The 11,836-nt window shown below is 36.3% G+C and overlaps 1 protein-coding gene across 2 annotated transcripts; it reads right to left on the bottom strand.

Moving 5' to 3' along the window:
- Window positions 1-2,814: 2,814 nt before the first annotated feature.
- LOC148863687 (glycosyltransferase BC10-like) lies at window positions 2,815-11,836 on the bottom strand. Of its 2 annotated transcripts, none has more exons than XM_088975385.1 (3): window positions 11,022-11,836; window positions 7,459-8,148; window positions 2,815-3,780 (listed from the first exon to the last, which is right to left on the bottom strand). In XM_088975385.1, the coding sequence occupies exons 2-3, from the start codon at window positions 8,023-8,025 to the stop codon at window positions 3,136-3,138; spliced, it is 1,212 nt and encodes a 403-aa protein (XP_088831511.1). In that variant the 5' UTR covers window positions 8,026-8,148; window positions 11,022-11,836; the 3' UTR covers window positions 2,815-3,135. The 2 variants fall into 2 exon arrangements, with proteins under 2 accessions (XP_088831511.1, XP_088831512.1); XM_088975386.1 differs by lacking the exon at window positions 11,022-11,836 and adding an exon at window positions 8,365-8,581.

Genomic DNA, 11,836 nt, shown 5'->3' with positions numbered 1-11,836 from the left:
TCTTTAGTCAAGCGTACATTTTAACTGAATATTATTCAAACACAAATTCTTCTCTACTCACATCTCTCTCAATTGAATTTACCATTTCATTTACTTCCGAACTTCTTATCTTGCTTTATTTCTATCAATTCTCACATCTTTCTATTAATAAGCTTCTTAAATTCTTCTCGTTTTTGCACAAAATATCTATTAATTGGGAAATGTTTGTTTTGTATAATTAAATCTAAGAAACGTGTAGTTATTGAAGGTTGTATTAAAGAAAATACCTACTTGTCACAACCCACTTAAAGGAGTAGAAGTCTAGAGCCTTAAAGGGTTACCTCCACTTAGACATGGCTGCCTCTCCCTTTGGAAAGAAGTATCGAATACATGGGTTACCTCCACTTCTTAAAAATGTGCTCACTTCAAACGATGAGGGACCAATACCGATAATGACCAACCCTTCTAATTAAATTTCCTAATTCAAATAATTGATTCACCATAAAGATTTTCAATTGGTTAATTGATGTGCGTCTCATTCTTTTAGACAACAAAGAAAACAATAGGAGATCATCTATAACAAAGAAAATCAAACCCAAATTCATCACAAGTAGTGGATCCCAAAGTATGGGGGTGGTCATTAGCAAGTTATTTATTGAAAAATGTAACCTCTCATGTGTTAAGACAAGTGGCACAAACAATGCTGGTACGTTGAGGATCTCTCTCCAAGTCTTAATTTCTATACTATAAAATTGTGCTTATTTTTAGAACCTTGGAACAAAGTTTACTTCTTTATAGGGAAATGATGTGGCTAAAGCCTACCGTGTGAAGTGGCAAAAAATGTGGTTTATTTAATGCTTTTGATTTCAAAGATCACCGCTAGGGATGTCAATAGGTCGGGTTGAATGGTAAACCCGGCTTGACCCTATATAGGTCAATATATTTGGCTTTAGAGCCAGGTTAGGGTTTTGCTTATTCAACCCAAGTCGGGTTTAGGTTTTGACTGACTCGCCCGGCTGGTTCATGATACCCTGCGTATATACAAAGTATTCTTGTAACTTTTTGGCATTTAATTCTATAGCTTGAAAGTGACATCTTAGATTCTATAAAACAAATTTCAAAGTTAAATTAATGGATTTTAAGTCTTCAAAATGTGTTAAAAAATACAATTGAAATGCTATGGATCAGGTTGGGTCGGTATCAAGTTAGACCCTATAGGGTCGGGTTGTGTTAGAAAATCACCATAGATGCCAAACCTGACCCATTGGCATCCCTAATCACCAGAAATCACCATCTTTTCTTCAATTTTATCACCTTTTTGCCAATTGAACTAACTCTACCTTATCGACTCGACAAGAGGTAGGGGTGTCAACAGACCAGGTATGGATTGGACTGTATCTGAATCAAAATCAATTTGCATGGTTGTACAAACCAATAAGACATTGGATTGGACCAATCCAGATTTAATGGTACAAAGTATTTATTGGATAGGATTGGACCTGGTCCATCTGTAATGGATTTATAATGGATTAAGTTGGATTAAACCAATGTCCAGTCCATTTACGGAAGATAAAAATATAAGTGTCAATGGACTAGGTTTGGGTTGGGCCCAATCTAAATTAAAACCAATTTTAACGGATTGGATGATATAGACATATTGAATTGGACTAATCCTAAATAGTCCAAAGCATTCATTGGATTGGATTAGACCTAATCCATCTGTAATGGACTCATATTGGACCAGGTTACAGCCCTAACAAGAGGCAACTTGGAGTCTAGGATTGGATTCAGGGCAGGGGTGCAACTTGCACAGGATTAACCTGAACCCAACGCAAAATATAGGATTGGATATGATCGAGTTGAAGTTAGGGGGTTTAGGTTAGGATTGCAAAATATGAAACCAACTTAATTTTGTGGTGGTTTAAGGCTGAGGTCTTGGGCAACCTGAACGCGATATATAAATATTAATGTATATATGCACGCAAAACATATATGATGCTTTTACAATATGTGTATTCACATATGTATATTTTGAAGGTAAAATAATTAGTATAATATAAAATTTGAATGGCCCAAGCCCAAAGGCCCGAGATCGATAAAGCATAAATTCTTAAAGCCAGGTACCAAACTTGCAAGGTTGCACCCTATTGTAATATGATAATGTTAAAACGCGTAAACCTCAATCATCTACTGATCTTAAGTTTAAGAATCAAGAATATTTCAACAAAATGATGTGAGGAAATTAGGCCAACCCAACCCATAAAAGTTGGGTTTGGGTTCAACAATTCGGGTTAAGTTCGGGTTAATTAACCTAGACGTTACCTTCCCGGCCCAACTTATATCTCTTATAGGATTGCATTAATTCATGGCAGGATAGGCCCATCTCCAAGCCGATCAGAAGATGAGAAGACAAGCAAATGCACTCCTACAAGTACTAGAACTAGAACCGTGTCATCAATCTAGCTTATCAAAGATCTGACTCTGACCCAATAAGACCCAATTATACTCCATATTTGGTAAGCCTTTAGTTTGGTATTTTGACAATGAAAAGTTTGGTATGTCCCCTAAAAAACGAATAATTTTAAACATCTTATATGAAGATACTTACAAGTGAATCCTCAGAGACTAAGTATAAAATGTTTGTGTGTACCCAAACTTTCTTTTTGCGATTCAGAAGCACCTGTGGACTTGCACAACTCAGAATGGGGGAAATTGGTCCTGCTGAACTGGATGGAAACTTAGCAGCAATTCTGATTTCTCAATGCATGATTGAAAGTTCAAATTTATGAATAGCACTCTCCTGCATAATTAGATTCAAATGGCTAAACCTGGAAATTTTCAGAATTTGTACACAATTCCATTTCCTTCTCATTCAAACACAACCTAAAATATGGAATTTTGTAAAACTTTATCGTTAGAGATACATGACCACTCTTCCCTACTATTCACACGTCGAACCAATCAAGATTATGAGTTAGGAGTCCTCAGAGATAGTGAAGAACCATGTTATACAATAGGGTTTCAATCTGCCCTAAATGAACAAGAGAAATTTTGCACAAGGAAATTAAACTAGAACATGATTTCCTTGTGCTGACCTAAAATTATCAACAGACCTACAAATCAATCAATATGTGACCGAGAAATTTTGTATACACATCAGCTGTTGAACATCATGACCTTTGGAGCAAACCTCAACAACCTGTCCAAAGAATTGGGATAGAACTTCCTTGCAAATAGATAGCAAATGTTGGTTGTATTCCCATTGTACTTGCAAGTTGTTGCAGTCCTCATCATCTCTAAAAGCTCAATAGTTACATCTGTTCTGATAAACCTAGTAGGGTGCGGTCCTCCCCTTGACCAATCAACCCAAGTCAAGGTTCTGTTTGAATTCCTCTCCCAGAAATTCACACTCACAAATGTTGGTATATAGTGTTCATCCGAATAACATGAACCTTTGCAGTATTTCCCAAACACAGAGAAATATTTGACGTCGGAGACTATCTCGATGGCGAGGTCTCGGTCCATCTCAAACCACTGAGCACCCTTTCGCCATTGATCGAGGGTGATAAGTGGCTTCATCCGGTGATTATATCGGCCACGACCCACAGGGCCTGGTTCATCGTAAGCCTCTACAAATATCATGTTAGATCCAATGAGATAGTTGTAGACGGTAGAGAAATTGAAGAGGGGAATGCACGCCTCCGATAGCAGAATGAATCTTTGATTGGAGAAGTCAAGTAGGGCATTTGCCAGTAGGCGCCGCTCAGCTTGTATCATGTTAAATTTTCCCCATTGCACCTCCTGTTTCATAGCACCATGAACAACATTAATTGCTCAGGCTTAGGCTTTCTTCTATAGATAGAGCTGTCGATATAATGGACCAGGTCTACTCAATAGAACTAAACAAAATCAAACCAATTATACCCGGTTCGACTCAATTATCCAATTAATAATTAATAATTGGTTCGGTTCTAGTTTTAAACAATATTTTAAAAACCGAACCAGAGGCCGAACTGCTTTTTGTCTCATGGGTCACCAGTTCGGTTGTTCAGGTTAAATGGGTCAGGCTATATATATATATGTATGTATGTATGTATTTTATCAATAAATAATGTATAATTATAGTCTACATATAATATATATTATTTTATATTTAATTGCAGTTTAAGGCTAAAAAAGTTTTTTTTTTCATGAAAATAGTGGGTCTAGGTGTCTGGGGCCCCCTGGAACACATAGATCTTGAAAAGTTGCCCCAAAGCAAAAAATTAAAAATCACCCCAATCAGATAATAGAGCACAAATTTGTGGCTTTCAAAAATTTGCATACACTTACAAAAAATTAAAAATCACCCTTGAACTGATCATTGGGTCGAATAGATCAACGGTCAAACCACCTAAGTTGGATGATGTTTTGACCAAATAATGGGTTTTACTAAAACTAAACCTATAATCAAGATCAAATAACAAACAACACGGTGAAACATTGGTTCTGAATTTTGTATCCCAATTATAATCGGGCCAGGACGGTTCCACCCTGTATTCCCGGATCAGACCCGATCCATTGACAGTTACAGAAACAAGTGGAATATTGCAATTTGCAAAACCACTCAACCGGATAAACAGATCCCCATATATAACCTTGTTAATATATATTTTATATGCTTCTATTGTTTGTATTGGACCTATTGGTTCCATGTTGACATGACTTCAAACCGACGCATAAGTCAGCTTGGACCGGGGGAGGTTGTTCTGAGTTCTCATCCCATTCCCTCATGCTTTATTAGCCTTTACTATTAATTGGATGATGCGTAAGCAATGGGCAGCATTGTCTAAATGCAGCCAACATGGCTAAAAGCAACAACATGCCATCATTACAAATTTAATTAATTATAATGATATTATTAAATAAAACAAAAAAAAATCATAACTTTTCTTTTCTCCTTTTCTCTTTCATATTTGATACTAAATATATAATTATTTATAATGGTGTTACAACTAACTATTTATAATGATGTCATTAAATTTTTATATTTTTCATATTTGTTAAAAATTGTCTTTATCTCTCATTTTATTTACAATCGGACCATGTTGAGCCATGCCTTGTGGGTCGTGATTCTCTTCCCTAAGATACTTTAGGGGTCGGCCCGACACAACCCTTGGCCTAAGCCCACACAGGTCTATGTTGTGCTGCAGATCAGGTTGGTCCACAGGCCAAGTCTTATGCCAGGCCGAGCCATGAACCGGGATAATCCATGTTTTTAAAAATTTTGAAAAGAATAACGAAAAAGTTAATATAAATTAAAAAAAATAGATTAAAATTTTAAAAAGATCTTAAAATTTTACTTTATATGAATTTTGATGTATACAATTGTTTATATATGCAATAATAAAATAAAATAATATAATAAAATTATATATTATATAATTGTATATAATATACGACCCAAGCCCGCGGGGGCCCATGCTGTGCCATGGGCCAAGTCGGGCCACAAACCGGGATAAGCCATGTATTTTAAAAATTTTGAAAAAAATAATAAAAATTTTAACATGAATTAAAATAAATAGAAAAAAAATTAAAAACAACCTTAAAATTTTATTTTATATGAATTTTGATGTGTACAATTGTTTATATAAGCAATAATGAAATTGAAAATAAAATTATATGTATTAATATATTAATTGTATATAATATACAGCCAGAGCCCACGCGGGCCCATGCCATGCCACGGGTCGAGGTGGTCTGTGAGCCAAGTCAGGCTAGGCCGGGCCATGAACCAAGCTAAGCCTTGTTTTTTAAAAATTTTGAAAAAATAATGAAAACTTTAACATAAATTAAAAAAATAGATAAAAATATTAAAAATATCTTAAAATTTTATTTTATCCCAAGCCCACATGGGCCCATGCCATGCCGTGGGCCACGAACCGGGTTAAGCTTGTCCATGGGCTTAGTAGCTCGATAGTTCATCCCAACCCATTAACAATGCTAAATTAATTAGTTAAATAATTTGAGATAGCCTTTACCAATCTTGCATTAATAATACATAAAGTTTTATTTATTTATTTATTTACTTATTTTACTAAATTATTTAATTAGTTAATAATTTAATAATCTAACAAATTATTATTGCTAGCAAAGTAAGACATAGAATAGTGTATATATTTACTCTCTCACTTGATTTCCATTTATCTCATTTATTTTACTAAATTTATTTATTTATTAAATTAAATTAATTATTATTTAACTATTTACAACTACTCCACTATATAAAACAAAAATACAATGACAAAAGTCATCTCTCCCTCTTTCACTCTATTACCTAATATAATGGCCATGATTATTTATTTATTATTTTATTTTATTAAATTAAATATATTATTATCAATAATTTTTATTTATTTTAAATAGATTTTTTTCTAATAAACTTTTAATTAAAATTTTAACTTTTACAATTTTTTTCCTATATAATAATTTACCTTTACAAGCCACTTCATGACATCATGTTTTGCCTCCTAGTTCATTAATTAACAGTCGACAACTATAAATTTGGTGATAAAGACCGGGGACGACTGGCCGTGGGTGGAGGGAGGAGAGAGATTGAGAGCGCTAGTGAGCATAGGCCTCAGGCCTGAGGCTAGTACTGATTTGGTGGGAAGTTTATTTATCTGTCTAACATCAAAAGTTTGATTATCTAACACCATCGACATATCCATTAATTCCTTTGACGACAGCTTCATAGTGTTGTGGAGTATTAAAATGAATGGTTTTCCCATTCCCAAAGCACAAGCTAGAGATTTGTTCAATACGTGAGAAGTTTCCCAAGGAAGCAAAGGAATTCCTACGGACAGTTTCCTAATAAATTTCTCTGCCTTCCATGTTCCTTGAGGCACTGCTCATGGTTTCAAATCAGAAAGCAATCTAACTATCTGTGGCTTAAGCGCTACATCTATTATTTATTATGGCTGACTTTTGAAGTTGATTCTTCTTCTCCTACTCTCATTTTTGTCCGCTTTCATCAATAAGATATTCATGGTTACGTACTAAAGGGAATTGCACCATTGCAGAAAGAGACAACTAGAGCTCACATAACAAGAAGAAAAGAATTTTTGGATTAGATTGAGTAGATTCCTTGCTTGACTGGATTCCTAGCAATGAACCCAACGAAATTCTTCTTCTTCTTCAGGGAACCAGTTGCTTTTATCATCCCTTGTTAGTACTACTTGGGGACCCAATTTGGTAAACCGATCGAACCGTGTATGTAAACAGTGCACATTTTTTAGCTTCTCTATGTCTTTAACCCAGAAAGGCAGAAACTTTTCTTTTTAGAAACAAAAGAGTGGTCAAACTATAAGGCGTTATTTAGATTTTCCTATCTTAAATTTATCTTCTGGTTCATATTTGGTAGAGCGTTGAACTGGAAGACACCCAAAATAGAATTCAAATTACTTGTATAGAGAAACTAGTCACAAAAATGAAAGTTACCTTACTGGGGATCCTCCGGCCTTGAAACACAGGACTCTCAGCTTCTGATTCATTGAAGTTGGGATTGGAGTGGACGTAGATTGAGTAGAGGCCTTCGTGACCCTTGAAGAACATCTCCCACAGAGGAGCCATTGCCAATCGTCCCCTGGTTAAGAACATGAAGGCAACCTTTGGAACCCGCTTGTAAGGGTATTTACGTACCCCAGGCGTCATTGATGCTCTCCACAGCAATTCCTCATCGTCCATGTCGTGCATAACAGTAGGCGGTTTCAAATATTCTTTCAACCCAATGCGCGCCGCGGAGGATGGTTGTTTCTGCGGTACTAGAGGTAACACTGACAGTGATGATGGCGAAGAAGAGACAGGCAACAGGCTGACTTGAAAATTGAATGGCGAATCCTTTAGAGAGAAACCTACTACGACTCCAAGGGCCAAACCCAAGCCAAAGAAAACGAAATATGAAAGAGGGTTCAGTATCTGTAACCGGGCACTGAAGAGCTTGGGTACTATGGAGCTTCGTGGTGATTGTCGTTGATGTTGTTGTTGTTGCTGATACTGGTTCTTCATTTTGCGGGGGCCGACAGCTGGCTGGGGATAGGTGCCGGTTCTTCAATTCGAAGGAGATAGTGACTTTGTAAAAGAAGATTCTTGTCAGCTAAACGAACGCAGCGCTAGCGGCGCCAATTGTAACTGGAGAAATTATTATTAAAAAGAAGGAAGTTCATCAATTTCACAAATAAAATTGGATGATAATACAGCTATTAATTATTCTCAATTCTCAAAACGTATGTGGCCAAATGAAACTGTCCCTTCCTCCCCAAAACACGAATCATCACTTGAAAAACAAATTAAATTACGGTGCCCCAACTCATAAAATTGTATCACAATTTCAAAGAAAGAACGTACGATAGTCCTCCTCTCCTCTCACAGAGAAATTAAAAGACGAGAGATAAAACAGTCAGGAAGAATGAGGGAGACGGAGAGAGCAGCAGTAGTGTCGGTTTGAATGCTGGCGTCACAGAATGATTATGGACTGAGAGTACTGGAAGCAAGAGTTGCGCGTGGTTTGTGATCAGTAGAGGGATTTATTATGGCAGAGGCAAGCCCATTTGGTAGTTAGGTAAGGCTGTGATCTCACTTGGGGAGTTGGGGTAGGGGATTGGGAGGGAATCTCTATTATCCTTGGTCTCAACTGTTATTCAGAACATTTTTGTTCATTTTGTTGCATTTCATGGACAATAAGGTTGTTGAGACTTGCCCTTCCCTACCTTTTCCTTCAAACCAAACATAGCCTAAGTCTCAACCGTTATTCAGAACATTCTGTTCCTTTTGTTTACCTACATTTTTGGGGTGGTTACTTTACTTTTCCACCAAAGATCGGTGTTTGGCTATTTTACTTTTCACAGCCCAAAGATTACAAAGCTTTTCCTTTTGCTTCTAAATGGGGCTACACAACTGGGGGTGGCCATCCCCAATACCCATGGGCATGATTTGATTCATAGCCTTCACTAAGGCCTTGTTTGCTTTTCGGTAAGTTATTTATTCGGGTAAATGCAATTATCTGAATAAGTTTTATTTTTTGAGAAATACTCACCCAATTAAACGTATTTATCCATGTTTTTTTATTTCCCAAATTAAAAAAGAAAATAACAATTTTAACCATAAAAATATATTATTAAAGATAGTAAGAAAATAATTTTTTCCTAATCCCCACATTAATCTAAAAAAAAAAAGAAAATGATATTTTTGGTCAATGGGAACCAAAACCTCATTAACCAACTTTTCCCCTTCTCAAAATTCGAACGCCCCCTAAAATGAACCAGAGACCCTACTGCGCTACTGTCAATGGTTTCAACTCTCAATGATTTCAAAATTAGGGAACATCCAGCTAGCATTACAACTATGGGTTCAAAAGCTTTGGCTGTAGCTGCTGTAGGCGCTCGGTCAGCTTGGGCTATCCAACAGGACTACAGCCTAGAGTGGGGAGGCGTTGGGGATCAACAGCTAAACATTCTTGGACATGACATGACAGTTATCATGGATGTGGGGTCAAACAATAATTGGCCTCCATTTTCCTTTGAGGCTCAGTTTGGAAGGAGTATAAAATATAAGGGGTTTTTACTGTTTAGTCCACCCCAATAAATCTTAGCTCTATGGACAGTTGGGGTAGGTGTTAGTTTGGAATTGATATCAATAATACACAGGCAGGTATTGGTGTTATAGGTGGAGTTGTTTGAAATTTTGAAATGTTGAAAGTTTTCAATAAAACTCAGAATTATGAGGTGAAGAGTGCAGTCTACTTGTCCTTGAATGCAAATATGTAGAGTGCAAAACCTTGTGTTTGTAGTATTTTGTATGTATTTGTACTATACATATTTGTATTTATATTCTTTCTAAACTGAGCCTAATCAAAGAAAAAATAAGCAATGGGTTAATATATCATGCCCAACATTCCCAGCAGCCAGAGTTTACCCGTTGAATGTTTATGGACACTCATGCATGATAAGGTAATTAGTTACACATGGCAATGTATCTAGAGAATTAGGATTAGCTGTTCAGACGGCTGTGGAACCAATGACAAGATTCCACACCAGTAATAAATTCATGGGTCCTATTATAAAAGATACGGGCCCCATGTATTTAAATACTGTCGTGAAACCTTATCATTGGTTCTACAAGATGCTGAACAACTAAAGCATTCAGTTAAACCTTGCTCTCATCCAGAACCCAAACTTTTACGTCTATGTAAATCAGTCTCATATAATTAATGAATTGAGATATTTGCTTGTCACAAGGTGATTCACAAACCTCGCAACACATTGTAGCCATGCATTGTAAATCAGTCTTCCTGTACATGACAACTTAAAAGTATGGAGATGTTTTAGATGTGTAAGATTGGTGTGAGACGTCTTGTGAAGAGCAAATCTGAATTCATGGGAAGAACTCATTTGATAAGCCTAATCTTTAGGCCCATGTGCATGGAGAATCCGGATTCATATTGAAAACATTGCTCATATTTTATTTTGTGATTCATAAAAAAAAGTATTCCTAATACCGGGTTGGGATAGTGAGATGTGATTTAGGCAAAATCTTATATTTTATATTATTTTGTATGTATTTACACTATATATTTTTCAAACTTTATATTATTTTGTATGTATTTACACTATATATTTTCCAAACTGAGCTTTAGGCAAGGGGTCATGGGACTACTATTTGACAGCGAGGTTTGTTTTGCTCATTAGTGATGGCATTATGACGTCAGTCATTCATGGTGTCATCCACTTGTAATCTGTTCCCTCATGAAAGCTAAAAAATTACCCATATGTTTTTTTAAGGATAAGAAATTAAGAATAGAATTAAATACTTAACTACCCCGCTGTTTTGCAAAATGGACCAGGTATGCCCTCCATGTTTAAAGAATAGCTTGAAGTGTCCTCAGGTTTTATAAATATGGTATATCGTTGTATCTCCTAACGGAAGTGGAGAAATGTCTATTTTAGCCCTCATTATTTTTTCAAATTTTCAAAATATGACCCAAAAAATTCAATCAAGATCAGTACCTGTTCTTCCTCCCATCAATATACAAGTCCAGATTGCGTAGTGAAAAGCAATCACGCTTCTACCCGGTACCACAATTAAGAAGTAGGGAGTAATGAGTCCCCCTTCTGGGTCCACTTGGTGAGCTGGGAAGAGGAGAATGTCTCAAGCGGCCACCTATTAATTCCAGCAATACTTCCTCACAAGCTGTTGGTTTTCCATCAATGTAGTGCACATCTACAACTTGTAAAATCTTCAAATCCCCATTTCTGTAGAAATAGAGCTGAGGAGGTGTAAGCAGAGAAAGCAGATCAATATGGAACTGCGGATTTTCACGGCAAACAATACCGAGATTGGGTAAGAGTAGAGACAGATAAACATTAAATTATAGAACAACCATTGCTAATGCAAAGAAAACGTTAAGTTTACTAGTGGCCTGCCATTGAACGTTGAACCACATTTGTTGTTTCTTCAACGTTTCAGGTGGTTGTTTTAATTTGCAGTTACAGAGATGGGTTTAAGCTCGAACAAAGTGGAAGATCTGTCAGATGCGGCATGCAATGAAACCACCCTGAAATCATAACAGATTCTTTACCACCCATGGACGTCCATAGAGTGCCTTTACCACCTAAGTAAACTGATTTTCAAATACTAAAACACAGGCTCTCTGAAAAAATTTTCCCAGCTAACCACCTTCATCCCAGATTCAAAAACCAATCACCATTTGCCAAATTAGTCTTCAATAATCCCTCCCACTCCTATTCTCAAGCACATATCTGAATCATTGGTTTTCAGGACTAGCATTGATAAGATGAGAAAGAGAAAAGGTCTTACCTTC

Source organism: Nelumbo lutea, chromosome 3 (assembly GCF_056320005.1).
Source record: "Nelumbo lutea isolate HS-2025 chromosome 3, American lotus-T2T, whole genome shotgun sequence".
In the NCBI taxonomy this organism is placed as follows: domain Eukaryota; kingdom Viridiplantae; phylum Streptophyta; class Magnoliopsida; order Proteales; family Nelumbonaceae; genus Nelumbo; species Nelumbo lutea.
Note: the sequence above shows the minus strand (reverse complement) of the source record. Positions and strands in the feature narration are given on the sequence as shown.

Coding starts and splice junctions, on each gene's coding strand:
- LOC148863687 (XM_088975385.1), bottom strand. CDS start 8,025: ATGAAGAACCAGTATCAGCAACAACAACAACATCAACGACAATCACCA. Junction 3,781..7,458: donor GCCGGAGGATCCCCAGTAAG/GTAACTTTCATT, acceptor GCTATGAAACAG/GAGGTGCAATGGGGAAAATT.